The sequence below is a fragment of the Arvicanthis niloticus genome, chromosome X (genome assembly GCF_011762505.2).
Source record: "Arvicanthis niloticus isolate mArvNil1 chromosome X, mArvNil1.pat.X, whole genome shotgun sequence".
Lineage (NCBI taxonomy): Eukaryota > Metazoa > Chordata > Mammalia > Rodentia > Muridae > Arvicanthis > Arvicanthis niloticus.
This window is the reverse complement of record NC_047679.1, coordinates 37921447-37948472: the sequence shown is the minus strand read 5'-3', so window position 1 is coordinate 37948472 and position 27026 is coordinate 37921447. Positions and strand designations below refer to the sequence as shown.

Sequence of the window (27026 nt, the reverse complement as noted above, 5' to 3'; positions counted from 1 at the left end):
TTATCAGTGAAACCACTTTTATTTTTTTATTTTTTCCACATAGATAACTTTAGGTCAACTACAAAAATCATGAAATGCAGAACAGATCATGGGACTGTACACTCAAGCATCACTGGAGTGACAAACAGGTTTTCCCCAGATGACTGTTAAGAGAAAAATAAAAGGAACCAGGATACCATAAACTCATATTTAAGTAGTAAACATGTCAGATATTTAAAAATAATAAATACAGAATAGCAGGAGAGAAACTAATATCATAAAACAGCATGGAGTATATTTGATTTTCTTTAAGACAGATGAAATTTCTAGGCACAGTTTTAGGCATTAAAGAGGACACAGAGGCATAGGTTAGTGTGCGCTGCTCTGTACAAAAATACAGTCTGAATAAATTACATTGCTAGCCATACAATTAGACAATCACTTACCAGTCAGTTCACTGCATGTTTAATAATATACAGGTACATGCTAATCCATATATATCATTTATATTTCAAACACATAAGTCTCTCTATATTTGTCTTTAAAATTTACATGTTGACCTTACAAAAAGCAAAATACTTGTGCAAGAAATCTGAATAGCTAGCCCAGCTGAGTACTGTTATGGTTTCTGTGTGTGTACATTATCTCTCTAAGATAAACCATGGATGGGTTCATGACTATCAACTCTGTTTAAGAAAACATCAATCCAACCTAAAGCTACAAAAACATGGTGCTACTATAGCTGAAATTATCACTTGTGTTTATTCAGATAGACACAATAGTACTTTAGATGAGAAACAATGATTTTCCTGCTGTACTAAGCTTTCTTAGCAATGAAAAAGTTCCAAATATTAGTGATGGTAAAAATGTAGCTTAGGGCTCGTTAACTGGGAAGCAAGAAAAATTACAGAAGGAATCTACTTTTCAATAGATTACAAATATGTGTGCTTCAACCTGTAAAATAGCCATTCACTTTTTGGCTTCCCATGTGGACAGAGAATGAAACCTTGATAATACTTCTGATAAGATATTGGTCTAATTGAACACTGTATCCTCCAACAAGCCTCACTGATGCCAGCACCAAAGTTTTGATCTTCCATTATTAAAGAATAAAGAGATCCTCTTACAAGAGGCTGTGGTCCATAGCTAAAATCCCTATCCAAATATCACATTTTCTTCATTCTGTTCTCACAATATGCAATAAACTTTATAAGAGAATCTGCCCCAGATTTTATGATTTTTAAGAAAACTGCTTCAAAATATTCTACAATCTTAATACCTTTCTGGAAATTTTCCATTCAGTTCCTTATGATTCTTGATAGAATCACTCACTTTCATAAATTTTGATCTCTAAGATGCATTTAATAGCATTTGTCTATCACTACTAAAATAAGAATGAATAAGGTATTCATATTTACTTTGATTCCATAGAAAATTCACAATTGATTTTGACATTTAAATAAAATATTTTAGAGTCAGAGAAAGGCAGTTGTTTTTGGCAACCATTCGTAAGATAAGCTGAAAGGAGAAGTCTGCTCTTGGAGGTAAAGCAAATTATTAAATACTATTGACACAGTCCTTTTCTTAATGGATTGTATAACATATTAGTAAATAGATACATTTTAAAGTTTCTTCCCCAATGTTTCTGTCTTCAAGAGGGTCAAACGAGAGAAAACTTGCTTTAATGTCTTTGTTAACAAAAATAATCATTTAAACTTTCCTATCAGAATTGTATATTTTATATAAAAATAGGCTTATAGTTAAACTATCCAGATTTGTATAATAAACAGAACTAATACAAGTTTGCAATAGAGATACATTGCAAACTTATTCTTCATTGTTGATGTTTTCTTCCCTTGGAACAGTCAATGAATAATTTCCCTAACATAAATTCACCATACTTGTGTGCACAACTCAGTTAGCCCATCATTTAACTTCAGAGGACCAGGTGACAATGGAATACTACTCATCTACTGAGTGATTTAGACATTTATAGAAATCTATCACTATTCCTTTATTTTAAAATGAAGACATTTAAAATACTTGCAAAAATAGCAGCCTTGTATTTTAATGAATTTTACACAAAGTGATCATCCTCATTCCTACTCTCTTTTGAACTACAATGCTTATAAAAGAATCTTTAAATTTCAGATTAACAGTATTTCAATTTTTCTTCTTAGGCAATTCTATTAACACTTTCCAGTGAATCAGTAGAGAACACAGAGCAGAAGCTTTAAGGTATATGAACTTTTGTATGGTAAATAACTGTGAATACCAATTGCTTCACTAGAGCAAGTATTGATTATATGAATGATAGGTACATGTATGTGTACTATTAATGAACAACTTATTACCAGTATAGTAATGTCTTATAGTGTAGAAGAATAAGCTTGTTACATATGGACAAGTGTTTGCTGCAAAATTTTGTAAAGGATTTTAAAGGTTATGAAAGCAACTCATGCACATTTCTTTCTGATTGCCCCAGGGGAAAGCAGACACCTTCAATTTTCTAACTGCATAATGAAAAACACATGTCTCCAAACCTTGACTTCCTTCCCAAGAGATGATAATTGACAAACTATAATTTGCTATTAAAAAGAATAGCCTTAAAGGTAGAATTAAACGGTTATATCTATGATTTTCATTAGATGTCCAAAGGGCAGTTTTGCTTCCCAAAACCTCACTCAAGCAAATAACCAACAGCCAATATAGCCACTGTGTGTTACAAACAAGTGATAAGGATTCCAACAGTACAAATGTTGTCAGAGCAAAGGAAATTTTACATGTTGCTTAGGCCAACTGTTCCCCTGCAGGCAATAAGAGACTCTGGCAATTCTCATTCCAACTAGCTTCTCACAATGGTTGCTGTCATACAGACTGTTCACATGTCAAGAAAAATAGCATGAGCATATTGGAAGTTTGCAGCATATGCCTATATCTAATCAGCGCTCTTAATTTGTGCAGGTCCCTAAAATGGATATAAAAGCTGGTTATGATGTTAAAAGCCAAAAGGCAAAGGATATTAAATCAACTGAGCAAACTGCTTGAAGCTCCACAAGTGTTTTAGAAAATAGTGTTAGAAAAGATGTCAACATAAATCTTTTGTTGGATGGTTGTTTTCTCTTTTTGTGGTGTGGTGTGTGTGTGTGTGTGTGTGTGTGTGTGTGTGTGTGTGTGTATGTGTGTGTGTGTGGTGTGTTTAATTTCAGACTTGGTTTTAGTAGTAGTCTTCATAGTTCTTAGGGTTCAGGCAATAAAGAATGGCACCCCCAAATGAAAATATAGTTGCGCCCCAGGCCAGGCCATAACCCCAATTGAACTCGTGGTAAATTTTCAGGCTCACAGTTTCAATGAACTTGATTGGATAAAGGACCAGGCTGCAGACCTGCAAAACAACTGAAAAAAAAAAGCAAACAAAATTATATTACTTGTAGCAAATAAAACAACATACACATAAATATATATTTGTGAGTTAATTTTTAATAAAATAAGTATATAAGTGAAAAAAATAAAGTACTTCTAATTCTAAATGTTATCCTTTAAAATATTAACAGAATTTTTTACTTAGGTACTGCCCCAATACTGTAATCATTGTCCTGTTAATAACTGGTGAGTTGCTACTAGCAATTAATGAAATTAATAAAGCAATAATTCATGAATATACAAAAAAGTGATTCTTGCCTTGCAAATACATGTACAATTATCACTAATGACAGCACTATTTACACTGAACTGTTACATATAAAATCTATAGAGTTAACAATAGTGGCCTCAATGCAGACTTAAACCCTCATTATTTATTTTTAAACTTAAGAAACTAAAGAATTCAACATTTTTAGAGATAGATTTGGGCAACCTATAACTTAGGATGTTCACAACCATCTGACTCAGTCCAATATTCTAGAAAGACTAATCTTGATGTCTATTTTTCTATTACTCTAATTAGAAACTACTTTCACTTTTGCCCTCTCACACAGTCCACACCATGCATCTTTAAAAGACACTCAAAAGTCATCTTTGCCACAAAGCCACAACTAATTATACCCTTTTATTAGATCTTACACATATTTGCATATATATTTCCCACAGGCACTCAAAAAGAATTAATGAAGAAATGAGGAATATGGATTTTAAAAAAAGAGGGCTAGGCTAAGAAGACTACTAGAGCAGAGTCAAAATTTATATCTTAGTTCCTAGTTGGCTCTTCGTTCTAACTCAGGAATGAAGGGAAGCTGTGATGATTCATATTTAATAAAATAAAACAAACCCATTAATCAGAAAGGGAAGGAAAGGGAAGGCTTCTTCTAACCATCTAAAACTAAGGAGTCATATAACCTGTAGTCCTGTGGGTATTTTTGTATGAGACATACTATATTGTATTACACAGGAGATGAAGTCACCTATTTAAAATTCATAACTTCCTATTGGATCAACTATTATATTTCTATTTCATTTAAATTAATTTAATTAGAATGTATGGGCTAAATTTGCCATATTTGCCAACTATGTTAGCTTTAACACTCAAGAAAAGTGATTTTTTTCCATTTAAAATCTAGATCAAGATATACATAAAAGGGGCTGAAAATTACTCAGCCATGCTCACTCAGTTATAAGTTGTCCACATTACAACTGGCAAAGCTATAGTTACAAAAGAAACCCAATATCTCTAAAGCCTAAAGTATGTTTTCTGAACCTTTGAAAAACAAATTAAAGATAGCCCTGACATAAGAAGCAAAACCTTTGTTAAAAGTGATTACTGTTTAGTTCTTATTAAGAGATTATAAATTCCAGTAGCTCAAGGACAAAAATATAAACAATTAAATACAATAAAATTTGGTCCAGTGTATGTATATGTATGTATGTATGTATGTATGTATGTATGTATTATGTATGTATACACACACACATTTCTTTTAAAAAAAGGATTTCAGATTTTAAGATCTATCCTCACTGATTCTCAGCATGTTTTAAGACTCACATTACCTATTTGATTAACTCTCCTAGCAAGACTACATTGCAATCATCTATCTTTGACATAAAACTGATGGAGTTTTGATGGTTATGATGAAGAACATGGTTCCTCAAAATCAATATTTTCTGTAAGAATGATGAGAGCAAAGACTTTGTCTGAATCCAGATGGAATTCCAAATGGAGTTGCCTGGTAGCACAATTCCACTGGGCTTATATCTGTCTGCCATTCTTCTGCATTACTACTGAGAGTAGATAAACAGGAAAAAGAAGAATCTCTTGACACCAAAAATAGAAACCACACCTTCTTCTTAGTTTAAAGTTTTAGACCAGTTAAGCGTCTGCCTACAGCACAATTATATAATCTCACTTCATCTATTTCTAACCACAAAGTGGTACAATGTGCATTAATTTAAAAAAAGTGGTTGGCTCTCTACGTTGGTGAAGGAAAGTTTTAATTGTCATAAAGCTAATGAATCAATTACAAAAAAAAAAAGAAACAACACATTAGATAGTGGACATGTTTTTCCCCCATTTTAAAGGCTTGTCTTATTACTCTTATTACTAAATCATAGCGAAAAGTACCCAGGATACAATTAAAATAGGGATGTGAGTTACATATACTTTTAATATATCTAATAAATTCAACCATTCAATAAATGATTCTGAGTTATACAGTTTAAGGCATTATTGAGAACAAGAGAATCAAAACTACTATTCTAATTTATGGACAGTTCAACAGTAAGTGAGTATAAATTAGAAAGTTGGCCACTGTGGTCTATGCCTATGATCCCAGCCAGAAACTGAGGAAGTTGAGGAAGGAGAATATTGGAGGCCATATAGGAGCATTCTGAATCAAAAAAACAAACAAATGAACAAACCACCAAGTCATCAGTCAGTCTACTCCGAATATGCCAGCAAGTACTACTAAGATCCAAGAATAATCAGAAAAAGAGTTGAGAGCTGTTTTTTAGATTCACAATGGAATTAGATTTTTTGTTTGTTTGTTTTTGTTTTCTGTTTTTTTTCCTGTCAAGTTGATAAGACCATATATATAAATTATGAATGGAAATGCAGGTCAACATAGCCAGAAGGATGTCCAGGGAACAGGCAGGGTTAAATTCCGATGGTGAAGTATGCCTCTCAAATAAGAAAGATGCCAAAGCTGTGGGCCTGGTTCAGATAACAAAGTAGGAAAAAAACTGTCAGGCATCAGTTCCTGGTTAGGTTTTAACCTGAAGACCAGAGTTAGGACTTTGGACTCCAGTCTAAATTACAAGAAGCTGCTAGAGAAATTTGAGCAGAGAAGTAATAACCAACTTGAATCTATTCAAAAAGCAAGTCCCTCAGGTAAGGTGCTCACCTACGCTGCATTAAAACTTCATTTGAATGTATTTCATTTAGCAAAATCTGAAACCTTATGGTAAAATGATTTTCTGGTAGAAGGCAAGTGGAAATACAATTCCATTAAAGCTTCAATGGGAAACTCAGTAGAACAGGTTGATTAGACCTTTCTTCTGTTGTAACAGATGAAAGATTACCTTAAATGATTTTGCCTTCTGAACTGTGCTATTCTTTCTGGACCCATAAAGAAAACTAAGATGCAATAGAAAAACTGAAGAAAAATATAAGCCTGTAATAGCAAACAATTTTTTCTCTGTTTTATAAAATGTATAGTAAATGAAAAAAAGAACCCTTGTTTTTCAGAAATATTTGCAAGGGGGAAAAGGGACCAACGTCTACAGCACAAGACAATGACATCATGCTGTATTTGTATCTTACCACCAATCAATAAAATACAATATAAAAATAGTGGGCATTGTCTGTGGTATTCTGTGCCCTTCATCAGATACAGCATTGGGAAAGTTACAGAGCATTTCAGAATTTTAAATACTGGAATTTACTTTCTTATTTTTTGAAGATGCAATGTAAATTATGATTATGAAATTGTGTGGCTAGAAATATGAGAGGAACTTATAGCTACTAATCTCTGTGTGCATTTTAGCTTTGTTTTATCTGCTTTCTTCGATTTAAGATAAAGTCAATGTGATGCATACACTGAATTGGTGTTGAAGTTATATCAATCCTCTGACCTCAGCAGAGGATGATCTTGAACTTCTGATTCTCAAACCTCTGCCTCCCAAGTGCTGGGATTACAGACATGAAACACATTATCTCCGTTCTAGTATTAATCAAGTGTTTGTCAATTAAAACATTTAAAACATTCAACATTACTTCTAAGGGAATGTTTTAACATTTTAAGAACCATTTCTTGGGTATTTCCTGTGGTGTGGTTGAGGTATTTGTTTCTGATACAGAACTGCCAATACCCCATCCAGAATGTTTTATCCTTCACACTCTATCACATATCAAATAGATTTCTAGTTGCTAACACTTACATTTTTTTTTTGCCTCTAGTAACTCCAGTTATTTTTCTCACCTGTAAAATGATGACAAGTTCTGGAGAAATTAATGCTGAAGTCCATTAAGCACTACCAACAGCCTCTACCAGTTCATAAAAACTAATGTTTAAATACTCTAGCTTTCCATTCCTTCCAATGAGAGAACTCAAAGTGTGTGCTTTGTACCAGTTTCTAAACTTGTACTAATAAGGAATAAAATCTAGCTGTTTCTAGCTCAAAAACAATGGGTTTGAAAATCCTCTCTCTTCTGGCTGTGCTTTGAAGCTGTTTTTACTTTGTAGGTTTCTTACTGTAGTTCATCTTTTACCTCTGCAATGGGATTGTTTACCCTTGAGTTCATTGTCTTAGGGATTGCTTTTTTGCAAAGCAAGTCGACAAGAGAAAAGACTACATTCCTACTTCAGAAGTGGAATCCTTATGCTTGTATGCAAGAACAATTAAATAGACAAAAGGACAGAGCCCAAGAGGTCAGTACTTGTTCATTTACCATCGTAGACAGTAGGGAGTAAGGGGGGAAAAGATTCAGGTGGAAAATAAGGTTGGAATGGTAAAGAAACTACTAAGAAAAGAATGTCATCTTGATTCTTGGGAAAAGGGAAAGGAACAGATCACATGATTAAATTAGAAATTATTAATTAAAAATAAAACAGAAGACCACATTTAGGCACTGAAACGTGTCCTTTGATAAACAACTGTGGACTCAACTAAGGCAATATTCATATTGCAAACAAACAAGGGGCAGACTCTGGAGATAAGTGAAAGGCAGCAGGCCTTCCAGCTGGGCTCCTACGTATAGAATATAAAGAAAATTGTAATTTGGATAATAAAAACATTTTTCCTACAAAAGGAATTTTGGACTATCGATTAATTAAATTTATAACTCTGAAAGTAGTACAGTATGAAATTAATTAGTGTAAAATACACTAACCACAGTATAGTAGGATACTGCTAAACATCTGCAAATAGAACATCCTTTTAGTTTGTAATCTAAGCTAGACTAATTTTCAGCCAAATAGAGATTCAAAATGATTGCCCATATTCTCAGTATCTTTTAAGATGATGACAAGGGTGGAAAACACAAGCTCCTAATCAGGGACCAGAGAAAACTCAGAAATGAAATTTAGCTTCAAGGGGGAAAGAACAATCACTCGATATAATCACTTACAGGAAGAAGGCTTCTTCCAGATATGACAAAAGGGAGCATCTTCAGTAATATAATAAATTAGTGCAATAGCATCTAAAATCTAAAATATGAAACATTGACTATTTTCTATAATTTGTACTCAAAATCCATAAAGGACCAAAGAAAACACGCATTCTAATTATCAGTGGAGTAAAGAAGCAGACAATGAAGAACCATAAAGGAGACAATCTTTTTTATTTCACTAAGTCATTAGTGAGGGAAATTGAATGGCAGGTATCAGAATCTCAACAAATCTATCACTGTCAGCTATCCAAAAAGGCTAAGAAGCTTCTATTGTCAGCTATAGTTCAGTCAGTTCAGTTACTTAATACAAGTCAGTTTGTGGTCTTTATGACATCCCAAGCATCTGACTTCCTAAAGGAGTACTGTTCCTGTGAGACAGAACAACTGGATTTTCAGGATATACTCTAATGGAGAGACAAAAGACTACAGGAAAAAAATTAGAATGTAAAAAGGGGCTTGTAGGACAGCCAGAAGAGGAAAATTTTTAGTTTGAAAACTAAATGCAAAGCTGATTCTTCTCTGCTTTCTGGTTTATGTTGTTGTTTTGTTTTCCCGATGTGACAGGTACCCTTTAAGATGATTCAGGAATCTTCATATTTCATATAATATAGATACCCTGAATAGAAATCCTGTCTCTTCATACAAGGGCTGGACCTAGGGCCCCCACATATATGTAGCAAATGTGCAGGTTGATCTTCATGTGGGTCCTAAACAACTGGAGCTTGTGTTATCCCAAAAGCTGTTGCCTGTCTTTAGAATCTGTTCCCCAATTGGGCTGCCTTATCTGGCATCAATGAGAGACTGTACCTAGCCCTGAAGAGACTTGATGTACCAGAATGGGGGTGATCCACAGGGGAAGAGGTACTTTCCTCTTCTCCTATGAGAAGGGGAAAGAAGGGGAAAGAGGTAAGGAGCTTTGTAAGGAAGGGGGGCTGTGATAGGATTATAAAGTGAATACATTAATTAATGGAAACAGAAAAAGAAACCCTGGCTCTCCAACATAATAGCTGAATAACTGGGGATAGGGGGAGCTTAATTAATCTTTCTAAGTCTAGTTCGTTGACAATAAAGGCTGTTGTATCAGAAATAGAATATGCTTAAGTGTGGCACATGACAGGTGTTCAGTTGATTATTACTATCAACAGTATTATTAGAGATAATAATCTAAATCTAGACTTCTAGGAAGGATAAGAAAGTGTTGGCAAATGGAGCAATGGTTTAAATGAGCTGTGATGATGGGGCTACCTTTAGCTCTGTTAGCAGCTGCTCAAGTTAATTACAATCCCACCATGAAGTAAAGACTTCCAGGAAGAAAGATGATAAAATTTCTCAAAATTTGTTTGGCTGTTTTTAGATCATTTCAAAACAAACAAACAAAAACCAACTCTTTTCGGATCAGGTGAAACCTGTTTCTTTCTGAGCCTCAATGAGAAAAAAAAAAGACTTTATATCACATGAATCTCTCACAAGACTATGCACTAAATGTTGTAGTCTATTAGCAGTCATTCAAAGACTATTTCTTGGGTATCCATGAGTACAAACCAGCACAGAAGGCTGTTTCTGGGTGGAATGCTTTCCAAGTGGAAGTGGTATGCTTGTTTTGAATACAGGTTACTGTTCATCTCAGCAGAAGCAAAGAAACATTTCTTTTCATAGATCTCATTTCTCTACATGAATAGAGACAAATACTCCATGGTAGTACACAGCTTGATATTTAGAGAAGTAAACATTTTGTTAAGAGATGTATTTAAAATATTCACAAATGACAGTATAAATAAAATGAAATGCTCTCAGATATGCATTTGAAGAATGACTGAAATAAATTACAAGTGGGATAAGCCAATTACTTCAGTACATTTAGTTTCAATTATGTAGATTTTCCAAGTTTTTTAATCTTAAATCCAGATTAATAATTGATTACTATGTGCAATGAACATGCTTTCCAAAAAAACCAAAAATCAACCAAATGTAATGATTTATTGGCTTTTTGTGCAATTTATAAATAACAAGTATGTTTAATCTTGCTTATATTAAAAGCTAACATTAAACTAATGGTTATTTCAAAACAGGTTTTCTATAATCAGTTCCAAAAGAAAGAGAACACAATTAAATCTGAGGACATGTACATTTTTAAAGTGTAGCAGTCAGTACCATGCCCATTTTAGGCCTCAGTTCGGGGAGTGAGTGACATTATATGCATCTTGCTACAGGGTGTCCTCTCATGATTTTAGCATTTACTAATATGTAATACCTAAAGCTAAATCAAAAATTTTATTCCAGCCAAACTTCCTAACTTTATGTTGTTAAATTCCACCATAGTTTGTTATAACCAGGACTCATTTTCCCAAATTTTTCTATGGCAAAATTTACATGGCAAAATGTATATTTCAAGGATAAAAAGGGAAACAAACTCCTACTTTGTTTTCTACACATTTCTAGATCGTGTCAGCAATGGACATCTTTACAGTTTTCACTAGGCACGAGGCAGTGAGTAAACTGCTAAATGGAATAGTAATTAGAGTTTCACAGAAACGTTGAATATTTAAATGATTGGAGTATCTCTATGCCCTCATACAATAAGAAATATTTACTGTTCTAAAAATGGTTGATAACAATTCCACTTTTAAAGCTACATAACATAATGTGTTATGGAGTACAGTTTATTAAAAAGATTTCAACTTGTTATCTCATTGTTCTGTTCTTAAGTTTTACATTCAAAGACAAACTTATACCTAATTAAATTATCTACATTGTTCCATTCTAATAAAACAGGAAATGACCCAATGAACCAAGAAATAAGCTAGCAAATAGTGACACATCTCAAGAGTGTTTTTTATTTGTTACTGTATCATTCCCAATTGAGGCTCTCATTTGCATGTGCAACAATAAAACTGTAGTATTACAAACATTTCAAAATATATTATGTAGTCATGCTTTTGTTGTCTGTTAAAATATGTTTTGCAGTTATACTTCAACCAGTTTTAGAGCTGTCCTAATAAAATATTTAGTCAATAATAGACATCCCAGAAATAGTTGAATGGATACATGAGGAAGTCAGTAATGAATGAACCAGTTGTTTAAGATTTACTATCCTCTATTCTAGTCCCAGGTCTGCCAGTGACTACTTGATTTTGAGCAGGTCATTTAAGTAAGTGAATTAGACATATTTCTAAATTGCTGTTCTGCCCTTTGTATTTTCCTTTTCATGATGCCTAATTCTTCTTTGTTATCAAAGGCATACAAACAGCAGGGGGCAGTAGAACACTTTGGGTTCTGTAGTTTTGCCTCATCCTATCCTTTAAATCCTGAGATATTTGATCTATTCCAATTTTAAACAGCCTTTAAAACTCCATCTAACAGCGTAGATGGTTCTGTCAGTGTCTTCATTATTGACAAGTCACAGGGGCTTATTTTGCAGACTTCAAATCAGATATGACTGACAGGGAAAATTGAAGATACCACAAGAATATTTTAGTTTAGAGTCAAAATGAATAATATATTCAAGGATATTCTTATAAATGAAAATTACAACTCACATCAGATAATGAACTGGGCTTATAACAGTCCACAAGCTCCTCCCCCTTTTAAACACAGCTGTTGGTCTTTTGTTTACATTGTTTGATATTTCGATTTAAAATATGCTTCACAGAATAATGGCTGTTAAAGTAATAGACATCCAGCTGCCCTCATATAATTAACTTCTTTGACGGTTCACAATAACTGTCATGATTTTTTCCATACAAGAGTGCTTATTTTCCAAAACACGTATGCCTTTAAGAGTATATATGTAAGAAAAAAATTCTTTTATTGTTTCATGTCAGAATTAAAAAAAAAAAAAAAGCTACTGCTAGCTATTGCCCTAAGATCACAAAGAAGGCTAGGGATTGAAATCAGGAAGGACTGATGCTTAAAAAGTATAAAATAAAAAGATGTGATAAATACATCTGCTACAATTTCTAAAGCAATAGCCCCACAGCCCTGTGAAGGTTTTTTTTTATTTATTTATTTACTTATTTTTTTGATTCAGTGTCTTTATTTTTGCAATACTGGGAACTGAACATAGATTCCATGCCCTGTCCTAGAGCTTCAAGTCATGCTTTGTATGCACTCTATTATTGAGCTGTATTTGCAGCCCACAAATATTTATTTATTCATGCTTTAGTAAGAAGTTTAGAAATTGACAGTGTTCTGTGAAATGCTTAACATGCTGGAAGGTGGTACTCTGATAAACCTTCAGCCAAATTACCTTAAAATATAACAAATGCCTTTCAATTTTTATGTAAGGAGCAAACACTGATGCACAAGGAGGGAGAATGGTAGAAAGGTTCATGAATCTTTAATACTGCTTTGAATGTAATGAATGTATTTACCTGCTGCAAAAAGCATGACAGCAACAGGTCTGTAGAAGCGCCGTCGAGATCCCACACAGATTGAAATCAAACCCACCAGGAACGCAATCAGAATGATGGCAGCGCCGCCCAGGAGTAAAGCCAGAGTAGCAATCTGCCAATCTGAAAAGAAAAAAAAAAAAAAAGAAAAGCATGGTTTTTAAGCAATAAGCCTCCAAAGAATCAACAGAACTCTGCTCAGCACCTTTCACCTTGTAGCACCTCTGGGTATGATTTGTCTGCATGTTAAGCATCCTTTGGGGTTTGAAATGTTTTGCGACAAAAATTAATATTAATATCCTTGTTAAGAAATGGTTCCTTTGTTAAGCTCAGCACAGTTTTTAGGGCAGAGTTTTGCCACAATGTTTACATGGGATCTTCAAATGTTAAATTGAGTGTCTGTCTTTATGACCTACTTTTTTTCAATACTGAGATTAAAAATTTTATTTACTTATAAAGTTAATAAATTTTAAGTGTAGAAGAATAAGGATGAATTGTATATAGACACTATTCAGATATAGATTATCTTTTCCTCAACAAGAAACTCCCCTTTTGCCTTTTCCCAGTCAATACTGTCTTACTAAATGAGCTAGTGACAAGATGCAGTGACATGACTAATTTAGTTTGGTCTGTTCATAAATGATATGAACAAGTTTGTGTCTTTCTTTTAAGTCCCTGAAAATCATCTCATTATTATATGTTTCAAGAAAGACAGTTTTTAAAATTCCTTTCCTGCTCAGAAAGTCTTTCTTTACTTCATAAAAAACTCCAAGATTTAATTTATCTTCTTTTACTTCTAAAACAATTTCCCAGTCAACTCCCATCAGGAAGGTTTGTTGGTGGTTTATTTCATTTCATGCGTCTGTAGTCACCATCACAAAAATGGTTTCTGAAGTAGGGAATTTCAGAGAGTCAGACAAACTCTAAATGATTGCTTAGATCCTTTCTTTAATCAAGAACAAGTAAAGCTATATTGACCACTTAGCATGTCTGATTGTGTGAAAAAAAAAAAAAAAACCTCACTGATAACAATTTATCACTTCTTACAAAGATGTAGTCACGGTATAACAAAAATGTTGTATTTTTCAGTCAATAAAAAGAAAGATAAATTTATAAAGTACATATAGATCAGGAACCATCATATAAAGGATATTATAGGGATTGACACACTACAGCATAGTAATTTGAACAAAATTCCCAGGATGCCTCTTCTGCTCTTCAATTTAATGTATGCAGAGGAAATGCAAATAGATTTTAATCAATTGCTAAACTGCAAATGCAATGCATTCTACTCAAAGTCCATAATCCACGACACTTTGATGCTTCCCCCTGAAACTACCCTACAAAGCTTCTCAAGTGCTGAAGTATGAGAAAGGTTTATCAGAGAAACCCTAAGTCATTCCTTTTTTATTTATTCTTGAACACCCTGTTCCACATCCTTGCCTCCAAAAAGCTCTGGATGTTTCACTAGCTTTCAAGTAGAGCATGAACAGCCATCAGAAAAGAAATACATAAAACAGATCCCCAGATCTCAAAATATATAAGCATCAATCACAAGAAAGTAGAGAGCATTTTTAATGTATCTATTTGTAACAAAGCCATATAACTTCAAACAAAAGTGTATCTGGCTTTCAACTAGAAGTTAAAAGGATAGCTATATTATGGCATTTTTATTCTCTAACAGCATGTAGCTTTAAATTTAAAAGCCGAAAGAATAATCCTTGTACTTGGAAGCCTCTAAATTACTTTGGAAAAGTTTATGCATTGTATATTATTTGACATAATGGAAGCTTGTAAGTTGAAACTTCTGAATTTAAAAATAAAATCAGTATAATTACACCAAAGCAATAAACAGGAAACACAGAAAAGAGTAAAATCCATCGATGCATTCACAGATCAATGAAACACCTGGTGTTTAAGCAGCTACACCATGGATAATTTTCGTTGGATGATTACTGTTATAATGATTATCACTTTAAGAGTAATTTTAGCTTTCTTTGAATAAACATAAAACTAAATAGCCACCTCCTTAAAAGATCAATACAAACTTACAATAGACTGTTTTTCCTGCTAAGTTCTTCCATGTACCTAAAACATGTGTTAAATGGCACCATTTGTACTATTTTTACTTTAACTCAAAATAAGACAAGAAATAGTCTCGACCAGTATTGTCTACCTTTTTAATAGCTTGAAAGACCCATGTCACACATTTATTTCCATTTTGTAAAGACAGACGAAGAAAAACACTCAGCAAATTTTCTGAAGAAAAAAATCAATTCAATATTTTCAGCCGTGTAGGTGATGGTCTCTCTGTTGTACCTGCTTAACTATGACATAGTGTGAAAATGGCCACACATAACAAGTAAATGAACAAATGCTAATAAAAACGCATTACAGAAATGAAAGGTGGGCCAACTAGATAGCTCTGTAAGTAAAGGCACATGCTGCCAGGCCTGAGGACTGGAGTTTCAATCCCTGAAAAACATCCGGTTGAAAATACAACTACTCCACAAGCCCATTGAATACAAAAATGTGTACACAGAGACACAGACACAAACACAGACAGACACAGACACAGACACACACACACACATACACACACCAAATAAATGTAAAACCATTAAAGCAAAAAGGGGAAAAGAGTAGGTTGGTTGGCTGTTTTGCACCCTGTCCTGGACTGTGGTCTATTTCACTTTCAAGTATTAAGCTCTTTTCTCCTAAGCAAAGCCTAAACAAACAACTGAAATCACATAACAATGTCAATGAAATAAATTTGTATTACCAAGTGATACTCATATAAATCTGAAGAAAAAAAAAACAGAATAAACATTCCTAAATTCACATATGGTTGAATTTTCTCAAACAATGGTATTTCCTTTCATATAGAAAAAAAATGAAAAACTGCAGTAGTAGACACAGGAAAACTAAGGGATTAAGAGAAACTAAAAACTCAGAAAGGAACATCTTGCAGGCCAGGAAATACAAAATTAACAGAGACATTTCTCGGTTTTCTACTAGATTGCCTATATTAATTTTATCACTAATGCAGAACATCTCTGTAGACTCAAAGTCAACAAGGAAAGACAATACCATCATTGCTGTGATATTGCTGCCCTTACCTTTGGTCTACAACCAGAGTTACAGCTCAAACAGAAAAGCTGTTTAATTTTCCAAGAGAGACTAGAAATGGGCCATGACTGTCACTGTCCTGGCCAGAAGCCATGGCTTTGAACTGGAATACCAAGACTATATTCCTGGTGGAGAGTGCCAAGTTTTTAAGTATTGTCAGAATGTCCACTGGGAAGGATTCATTCAGGCTGGTTGGTTGCCTAGGACTTAAACTTCACATTCCTGGCCACATAATACTCAATTCACCAGCATAAACAATGGTTACGAAGGGCTACTATATTCAAGGTCTAGTATGCTTTTTAAGAGTCTGTTTGAACCTTTGGAGCTAAGAACAGGGCTTCTGCTTTCTGTACTAATAGAAGCCTCAAATTCAATGGACAAGGCTAAGAGAGGATCTTAAAGTCATGGATAAATAGTTAACATTTTCTATTGCTCTTTCTGAGCAGTACTATGATATAGAGAATTACAAACAAAAGTAAAAGGGATTTATGTATACTTAGGTCATTAAAGTACCAGGCTGGGGTTTATAATACTTATTTCTCAACCAATGTCTAGAAATTGAATTTAGCACAAACGCATGCAAAAATTTGAGTAATTTTAGAAGAATACACTAAAAAGTGACCAAAATACTCATTTTTGCCTCAGTGGTAATTTAGTTTGTGTGTCACAAAAAAAAAAAAAAAAAAATGTGCTACCTTACAGTCAATGTCTGTAAGGCAAATTAAAATATAGTACCATTTGTAATTTTCAGTTCTTCTTCTTATAAAAAGGAAGTCATGTGTTTTAAGTTTTTACTATCAGTTAATCTCTATATTTATCTTCATTTTGCTTTCCAATTAAATGCCTCATAGAACTGTGTCAGATCAAGTATAAACACCTGAGATCTATGGTTCTGTATTCGATTTACACATTTCTGTAAATTATGGTATGATACTGTAGTAGAGCAGTAAATATAAAAAGCAGTTCTATAGAACATCAACGGCCTATGGCACTGATTTAAAAACTGTAATGCTATCTTTAACATTAGGGCAGCTTTTCCTAAGATCTGACAGAACAGGTGATAATGAATCTAGAAACAATTCTTAATGTTCTTAGTGTATAAAATGGGTGAGGACTCAGATGGTCAGATAACCTACGAAGTGAAATAAGGTTGCCATATTACATGTCACATTCCCTCAAGAGTATATGGGCAAAAATGACAAAGGAATACACTAGAAACTTTGGAACTGAACTTAGGGAAGCAACAACCTAAGACAACTGTGTACTTTTCCTGACAGAAACAAAAGCAAAAGTAAACAAACAAAAATGCATACACACTAAGTAAGTATTTCCTTCCACAGTAACAGGATAAAAATCAGGAAGTCCCTTGTATTGTATTATTAAGTTCAATATTAACATGCAGTTCAGAAACTAAATTTGAGTCTTCTTTCAAGGTATTTTTACTTACAAGTATCAGACTCTTCATTGTCTACAAACACATTAGTAATCTACAGAATTGTCTTGACATATTTTTAGCAGTGTAAATACGTGAGACTGGTCAGAAGTTGCCAGTACTTTAAGAAAATTCTATAGCTTATGTTACAACTGCCCAGCTGGAGAATTGTCTTCTCACAGGAGAATTCATAGTCAAAATTTATTAATGATTTCCAGGAAAGGAAATCTTAATAAGGATAGATGTCCATTTCGTTCCATCAGTAAGATAAGTTCTACTACATATGTCTCTGATCCTAAAATTGTTCCTTTCTCACAAAATTAGATACAATAAAAAGAAGAAATGTACTTAGTTCTATTATTTGAGTGAACAGTATTTCTCTAAATATAATATATGCTTTAAATTAATGTATTAATATAATATGTTGTAATAATAACTTATTCAGCATTTTTTAAAATTCTCATTAGAAACTAAAATATGGATTTTTACAAACTTGTAAAAATCGCAAAATTTGTCTAGCCCCAAACTGTATTTTTATCTTTAGTCCCCAAGGAGGAAATTATATTATTTAAAATGAAATTCATATCTTTAGTGAAAGTCACTCAGTAATTCAGATAATACAAATGATTTTTTACTTCAATACTCATAAATTTTTACCAAATTCTCCATAATGTACCTAACAATTTGAGCACTTTCACCCACTCTTATCAAATACTTCTGATCAATTTTGTTTAATTGTAGGATAAATTTATAACAATACTTTTCAATTAAATTATGTTGATGACAACTTAGGAAGATAAGTCATTATTATTAATTCCTTTTTACCATTAGGAACTAAAAACACCAAGGTAATATATTTAAGGGAAAAATGTTCTCAGTAGCAGGTGAATTCCTCATGTTCAATCATGACAATTTTATTCAAATCCTTGAAGCTGTTATTTGCTAGTTTTAACAGAATAAACATTTTTTTTTCTTTAACAAAGGGACCTCTTAGCTAGTGCACATAGTTGTAATTAGAAATCTCAGTGGAATATAATTTAAAATCTGAGTACTGTAACATATGGTGTTTCCTCTCAAATAAAACTGTTATATACAGTGCTTAGCAAAGAGCCTTGGTATTAAAGCATGTTTTAGCGCTTACACAGAAAGAAAGCCAACATCATGCCAAATGACTGCTGTATCTTCATGTGCTATATGAGGAAACTTTCATTGGCATTCGATGATTCTATTAGCTAACAAGCACTGCTACTTCTCAATAGTAACTACTGAGGAGTATTTGTTCAAAGATTTATTAGGTCTGGTAAACCAAAGACTGTTTCCTTAACTCTTAAAAATAAGGAAACAAAAGAAAAAAAGCAAGGCAGGAAAGCAGGGAGGAAGGTAGGAAGGTAGGAAGGTAGGAAGGAAGGAAGGAAGGAAGGAAGGAAGGAAGGAAGGAAGGAAGGAAGAAAAGAAGGAAGGGAGGGAGGGAAGAAGGAAGGAAGGAAGAAATGGAGGGAGGGAGGGAATAGGGAGAGAGAAGAGGAGGGGAAGGGAGAGAAGGGGAAAGAAGGGGAAAAGGGAGGAGAGGAGGAAGGGGAAAGGAGGGGAGGCAAAGAGAGGGAAAGGGAGAGGACCCTTCTGGAACAAGCCTTTAATTTCAACACTCAGGGAAGCAGGCAGATCTCTGTGTTCTAAGCCAGACTAGGCTACAGAGTGAGTTCCAATTTAGCCATAGCAACAAAGAAAATCCCTGTCTTGAAAAACATGCACAGAAAATAAAAAGACAAAATTGCAACTTAAATACCTGGGTTTATTTGAGAAAAACTGAAAGCTGAAACCCACAGATGGGAACAGGAATGGATAGCCTTCTAGCCAATATAAACTTTGAAAATAACGTATAAGACAGCTAATAACATTAAAAAAGAAGGAAGATCTTCAAATACATACATACACACACACACATTAAATCATGCAGTAGTAAATACTGAAGAATAAAACAGGTGAGCTAATCACTCAGACAGCTCTTTCTTTCTCACTCCTCTAGTGAAGAATATCTACTACTTCATTTTCAGCAAGTTGTAAATTTATTTCATAAGCTTAAATCTTGTCATTTGTTTCATCATCCTCTTAGGTCTCCCTACCTAGGATAGAAGGCTTATTGGCTAAGTGCAGACCGGGATCTACCCCTTGCTATTCAATGAATCAATGAGGTTAATTCATAGACAGTAAGAAAATGGAGATGTTGCTAGGGATACTCTCCCAGTTTCATTCCCAATAGACTATGGCAATGTTTTGGTGACTATTGGTTTAGAAGTCTTAAACATGGCATCAAGAAATTCTCTTGTTAAAAAATTTGAATTTTAGGTTTAGTGCCTGTTTTGATATAAATAATAAGGAATTGAAATTTCATCTTCTATTTTTCCTACATCTTTTTTTCTAATAAACATACAGTTTAAAGAGACTGTATGTATGTATGCAAAGTTTGTGGCACTATACTGAAATGATTCCTTAAATTATCAGTTTAAACTTCACAACAGTTAACAATCATGCTGACAAACTAAAATTGTCCACATATGTTTTCCTGGTTCTTTGGGAGACCACAAATGTCTTTCATCCTTGTATATATTTTCACTTTATAAGTGAGGTTTCTTTGTTGTTTATGTGGAAAACATTCCAATAGAAAAGAAAATCAAGGATTTATTAGTTTCCCCCAATCCAATATAAACCTAACAGCAAAATAATTAAAGTGTTCTTCTCTAAGTTTTAAGATAAGTGACCTAACAATCTGAAGAGTGGTAGATTCATCTGTCAGTGCCCTTGACATGAAATAGTTAAACCAATTTCTAATGAGCCTGATCCTTGGTTTTATGAACTCAAAGAGCAAAGATGGCTGTATCTATATGTACCTATCTAGTTACCCACCCATAATTGCATTTAAGTTCTTATGCTCACATCATCCTACAAAAACAAATTCTAAATTCCTGTAAGTGACCAATAATTGAAGCTATGTAATGGCTAAGGGTAGTATTTATCCTAGCCAGGGATTATTTATATATGGATTAGAAAAATCAAGTCCAAAAGTTACATATGTAGTTTTCTTTGTTCTTCAGAGGCACTAAAGATTTTGGAGATGTATAGCTAGACTGTGTCAGATGGCATGCTTCCTTGAGAGGTGGAGTCCAACTCTCCATTTAAATCTGAGCTAGCCATATGGCTAGGTGTAACTAATAGAATGTAATAGGAGAGCTAGAAGACCTCCCAGCTGGTTCACAGAGAAGATAGCCCAATTAAAATTCTCACTCAGTAGGTCACCAGTCTAATTATCCTGAGATCCCCATGCTAAAAAGACTGCCTGCAAGTGCTCTGGAGGCAAGACAAGCCTTTCAATCATTCCCACCAAAGTGCCAAATCCTTAAGTAGAAGGATTTAGAACAGGGTCCTCCAAGAATCAATATTCCAGGCCCTGACTGTAAAAGTCATGCTCAGCTATGACCACAGATATCTGGATCACGGACAAGTTAGGATCATTATGCTCTATGTGCATTCCTGACCTTCAGTGTTGCAAAATATAGCTATTTTATACAACTAAATGCTGGTCGAGTTAGTTTTTTGGAATTAGTGCAATGAGTAAATGCTCATCTCTTATCACAAACCAAGAGCCTGGTAAACTTATGAAAATCAATAGTATTCTCTGAAACATTACAGTCATTAACGTGACACTGGGAGTAAGTGATATCTGGCCTTTAATACTATTGAATAAAATGTAGCTACTAAGATAATAGTTCTCTGACCATGGGGCTTTATGAAATGCTATGAAACTCAGACCAATATTTAAGTCTAACATGAAAACAATTACTTAATTATCCAGTGCAAATAGAAAAATTACTTTCATTGAAAAACAACATTTTGAGTTTGCTTTTCTAAAGATATAATATGAAAGAAAAAAAAACGTTTTATGTATTTAAATTTCATGACATGCCATCTGAAGAAGTTAAGTACATTTTTAATGCTGACATGATTGGTGAGTGGCCAAGTTCTGGCTAGAAGCAAGCTGAAGTTTCATGTATTCTTCATAATAGTACTTTGTCATACCATTAGATCATGCTATAACTTAGCATAGTTCATATAGAAGCTTATCGTGGAGACTTATTTTGAAATACCTACAAGCACTTTCATTAAGAGAAACTAGAAATATTGGCTATACCTTAGGTCTCTCTAAACTGTATAATTAATACACAAAATGAACAAAATCTTAAAATTCATTTATTTTCAACAGGAAAGATCTTTTCTTGAGAAAAGTTTTTTGTTTGCTTGTTGTGTTTTTCTTGTTTTGCAATGCCAGCATTTGTTTTAAATGCTAGTTTTCACACTCCTATCAAAACCCCTTTGTTGCCAATAGACTCTGCTACGGGACTCCCTGGAGACTATAATCTTTCTATGAGTCTGTGCAAGAGAAGGATTCTACTTGACCACAAATCAAAATACCCTTTAGTGAATATGAAATTCAAGAAGACCTTAAAGGGAAAAAAAAAATCTCATGAACATTTTGATTTAATTCATCCTGGGTTTTCTTTGGTTTATTAGTTAAGGTGCTAGCTAGTGCTGGTACTTTTCCACCCACTAGTGCACTTGTTCTAGTGATGTTCTTGTCCTAGAAACTGGAAGAGGGTATACTTGTAGTGAGTAGACAATTTGCTATTGGTAAACACATTTATCAGGGTTAACTTATCTCTGAGAGCGCCTAAACCTTCCTGGACCAAATCATATTTTGAGGTTCTCTGATGAAATTCCATTTCCAAATTAAGGTGTAGTCTCAAAATACGCAAAGATGCCATGAATCTGAACTTGAAATCACTGTATCTTAGATTTTTCCAAGAATTGCAGGTGTTCAGGCAGTTCCATTTATCTTAAATTACACCTCAGATAGCTTTACTCATAAATTCCTTTTAAAGGGAATTTTTATACTAAAGTTAAAAACATGAGCTACACGTAAGCATTCTTGAAAGAGCATTCTGTCAACTGAAAATAATAATAATAATATTCACCTGTTTTAGCATAGAGTGCTCTGTCATTTCAAAACTACCAATAACTCATGCTACAAATGCAGCTTATTCTTAGGGCAGTGCACCAATGATGCTATTAATATTCCTTGAAAAGCGTACTATTTGATCAAGTGTACTGTTGATAGAAAAAATGGTTAAACACACCCTTGTTAAATTCCCTAATCGTTCTCAGTTAAACCTGTTTATTGAACCACCTATATGTTTTCTATTTTGCTGAGTCAAAAAACAGACAGTAAAAAGCCATATGCTTCACAAGAAGTAGCTACATATTAATGTTTTGAACAGAAACATAAAATCATCCTAGGAATGACACAACTTCTTAATGTAGAGTTTAGGGAAACTTCGTTCTGTATTCTCGTGAAACTGCTATATCTCGGAAAGGCTAACTGTTATATTCTAGGGGGAAAGTCGTTAAACTAAACAGGAAGCAGTGGATAAAACATTACAAAAACTTTGAATGGGACTGAAAACATATTTAAAAGCTGTACAAATGTACTGGGGAAAGTCATCTTTAGAAAAGAATTCTATATCGGGCAGCCTTGTGATTACTGCATATTCCAAACTTCCCCCACCCGACTACCAGTGACAGCCAATTCACTATTTTCTGATTTGTCTTCCTAGAAAACATACAAGCAAAGATAAATGCCAGTGCTATCCTTCACATCTCCAATTGAGACTCTAGTGAAAAGCATTCTGGCTGACTGACAACCAGATTACTGCTTTATACTAGAAGTGCTGACGCAACCTTCAATGTAACAGGACACAAGAGGCATGGCTCTGCTGTAGCTTAAAACCACAAAAACAGTTTATCAACAGCAAACAAGGCATATTTGGTACCAAAATTCAAATACAAGTTTAAAATAATGGCTTAGAGGAAAGTTGCAGTAAAAACTGGGCCTAAGTGGGGAATGTTGTCCTCAGATAAAAAGCATTCCAGAAATTTTCCTTCTTGAAATAAAACCTTCCCTCTTCAAGGCAGTTTTAACTCTAATTAAAACAAAGATTTTTAATTAAGCCCTGAAAATTCTGGAGAAGGATCTTCTGTAAAACTGTCCTTGGTGGGTTTTCCCAAAGTAATTGATTTTCCAGAGAGAATAAAGTCGAGCTTTAAAAATATTCAGAAAGACATTTTGCTTCTATCCTTCTCCTTCTCTGAATGGCGAACAGACTAAATAAGCTACCCACCATTGGAACAGGCAAGCACAGCATTCCTGGGCTGATCCTACTGTCCCTCTTTGTCTTAAAACACTGGGTGATAGAAGCTTCAAGTCCATATAACATCCTTAGGAGCCCATTGTCTAAGTGGGAACAGCAATTTTCTGTATTTTGGCCCTTCCCTTTACAACTTTTCTGCTACAACAGAAAGTCAAAAACTTTCACATAACTTGTAACAAAAACACCTCTACTTGTAATACATCTTGCTATCTTTTGGGGAGACAGGAAACTGTTTTCTCAAGCAAAATGAAGCCAAAGCTGATTTAAGGAACCTAAGTTGAAGTGCATAGTGACAGAATAAGGGGCGGTGGCTGGGGAGGAGGGAGGGGTTGGCTCAGAAAGTGTGCTTGCCTTTGATTTTCCCTTTGCATAATTCTATAGACACCGTATTTGCATTAAGCTTATGTCTCCTCATTTGTCCAGCTGATATCTTTGGTTTTTGTCTTTTACTCTTTTTTTTTTTTTTTTTTTTTTTGGTCCAGTTACAAATTTCTTTGTAGCTAAAATCAATGGGTATGGAGGCAATTAAGGAAAGATTACCAAACAAACTGGAGCTGCCTTCCCATCATTCCCCACATTCCAGGCCAAGAGAAAAGGATAATAGCCTAAAAAGCAAATGGGAGCTGAAGCCGGCTTCACCAACCTATCTGAAAAGTCTTTATGCAATCAGAGGGCTATTATTTCAGGAGACAGAGTGAAGGGGGCAAAAGATTCACGTTGCTAAGGAGATCTGCTGAAGCTGGCATTCCTACATAAATTTCCATTTCTATTGATGGGAGAAAGAAAAGATATTTTTTCCAAAGTTTATTTGGATCCCTTGGTTACTGAAGAAAGGCATTTTGTGGGTTTATTTTATCTTCAGTTGTAAACAACTAATCCTGAAAGAATTAAAAGGCTGGAGTGTTGACCTCCTGCTGCCAACTGGTCCCCTTCACTATGAATCAATCAACAAAGAAAGCCTTCAATAGGTATTCTGAGGTAACAGCAAAGAAAAAGCCTTTGTAAGCACAAAATTAAATTTCTGGAAGAAATTTAACTAAGTGAACTAATTTCTCCTATAACAAAAAACGTAAGACAAAGAAAAGTCGGATTTTTTTTGTGGCCGTTGTGCTATGTCAACTTTATCAGAACTTGAAACGTTTCCAGCAACGCTTAAAAAAAAAAATTGTCTCAGAGAAGACATGAAACTGTCAAGAAGGGATTTAATGAGTTTCTGGGGTCAGTGTGTGAGGGTGTGCGTGAGCTAGTGCGTGCATGTGCGTGAATGTGTGAATGTGTGTGTGTGTGTGTGTGTGTGTGTGTGTGTGTGTTAGCGCGCGCGCGCGCCAGCATAAAAAAAAAAATCACCAGCAGAACCTTTTACATTCTTTAATCTGTGAACACACCAGCAGCTGAAGAAACAGAATTCGAGTGGGAATAGTTTTCAGCAAGAAATTGGAAGTTGGCAAATTTCTACGAAGAATAAATGGGACTCTGAGAATGGGGAAAATTAAAACAAAACAAAACAAAAAACTGGAGGGTCAGGAAGGGAATAAAGCCACAAAGTCCCTTTTGAGCTAGTATCCACAATGGCTACCGCCTACTCTACCCCGTTTCCCATCCACATACAATTTTCACTGCTTGCTGAATAAAGCACAACTTTCCAGGCAACTGTGAGTAACTAGCTCATGGAGAAACTGGAAGAAAGGGGAGTTTCTTACTGTGGGAGCGAAAGAAAGGCAACTCAGAAGCAACAACGGTGTCGCCAAAAAAGGAAAGGAAATTCATCAGTCTCTCCTGACTCCCGGTATCCCTTCCCAAAATTTAAAGGGGAAACACATACACCATACACCACACACACACACACACACACACACACACACACACACACACACACATGAAAATTCACTTGGGAAGAGCCAGGTAAAGTGAAATAGTACAGGGAAAAATGTGGGCCTAGACGAAAACTTGGGCAAATTGCTCTTAGGGGGTTGGAACAGAGAACCCCACAGATTTGGAGCGTTTTGCCCATTTCTTTTTTAACGGGGGTGTGGAAGGCATTGCGTCTTTTAACTGCCACATGGTTCTCGCCCTCAATGATAACAATTGCCCAAAATAGCATACGTGTTACTCCAAAGCGGGAGGGACCGGCAAAGGAGGACTAGAGGGCATAGGAGGTCTCTGGAGTCTTGCCTACCCGGACCCCTTCTGGAGAGGGGCACATGCAAGAGGGTCCTGGGGCCCAAGGGTTAGAGAAGGACCGAGAAGGTAGGGCAAGGAGGAAGGGTGGGAGGGGAGGAAAGTGGGGGAGGTGGCTCCCAGCGAGGCGGTGGCAGCAGAGGAGCCGTGGATGGCCACGCGGGAGCAAGGGGCGCGGCGCGGGGGGTTGGGGGGGCTCACCGCTGCCAAGAGTGGACTCGCAATGCCAGATATCCAGGTTGGCAGGTTTCCGGCAGGACTCCCACAGGGACAGGTAGTACTGGTGGTCCGCGGTGACCCAGGCGGGGCTCAGAACAGCTCCCAGATCCAGACACAGCGCCAAGAAGATGCACACCAGCCCGACCAGCTTGAGTGGGGTCAGCACCGACACTCGCACCTCTTCCATGCCGCTGCCAGCTGAAGCCATGCCCGGGACGCCGCTGCCGCCCTCCCCGACGCAGGCGAGGACGCCAGGAGGGTCCGAAGAGCTCAGAGCCGGACCTCCCGAAGAGAAAAGGGGCGGCACACTCCGCCGAGAACTCGTACCTCGGTGGCTCTTTTCAGCACACGGAGCGCTCTACGGGACTCGCCTAGTTGGGGAAGGTTGGCCCTAAAGAGGTCGCCCGCAGCTGCAGCGACAGCAAACGCACAGAGAATCTTCTGCAAGCGATCTGCCCGCGCCCGCGCCCGCTCCTCCCTGGCGCGGCCAACCTGGCTCCGCCCCAGCCCCGCCCCAGGCTGCGGGAGGCGGCGCCTTAGGAGAGAGACGGAGGGTCTGCGCCCGGGCGGCGGAAGGCTCTGGCTCCTGGAGCTCTGGCTCCCGCCGGTCGCGCCACTAATCCTGTGGTCACTGCGTGCAGCAATTCTTCTCTGAGGCCAGCCCGACCACGTTTGCTCCGGGGTCGCTGCCTCGCGTTGTCTCCGGGTCACGTGGCCTTTCCTTTCCTAGGGAGCAGGGATTGACCATTTTTCTAGATCCGCGTCTAGATGTGGCTTTCTAGGCTGTGGCCTTTGGAGAAAAAATAGGTTCCACACTCAGCGATGTTCTGCCCCGTCTTGCC

At 35.7% G+C, this 27026-nt stretch overlaps 1 protein-coding gene across 1 annotated transcript; it reads right to left on the bottom strand.

Moving 5' to 3' along the window:
- Tmem47 (transmembrane protein 47) lies at positions 1-27026 on the bottom strand. The gene is made up of 3 exons (XM_034485572.1): positions 26167-27026; positions 12949-13089; positions 1-3375 (listed from the first exon to the last, which is right to left on the bottom strand). The coding sequence occupies exons 1-3, from the start codon at positions 26390-26392 to the stop codon at positions 3197-3199; spliced, it is 546 nt and encodes a 181-aa protein (XP_034341463.1). The 5' UTR covers positions 26393-27026; the 3' UTR covers positions 1-3196.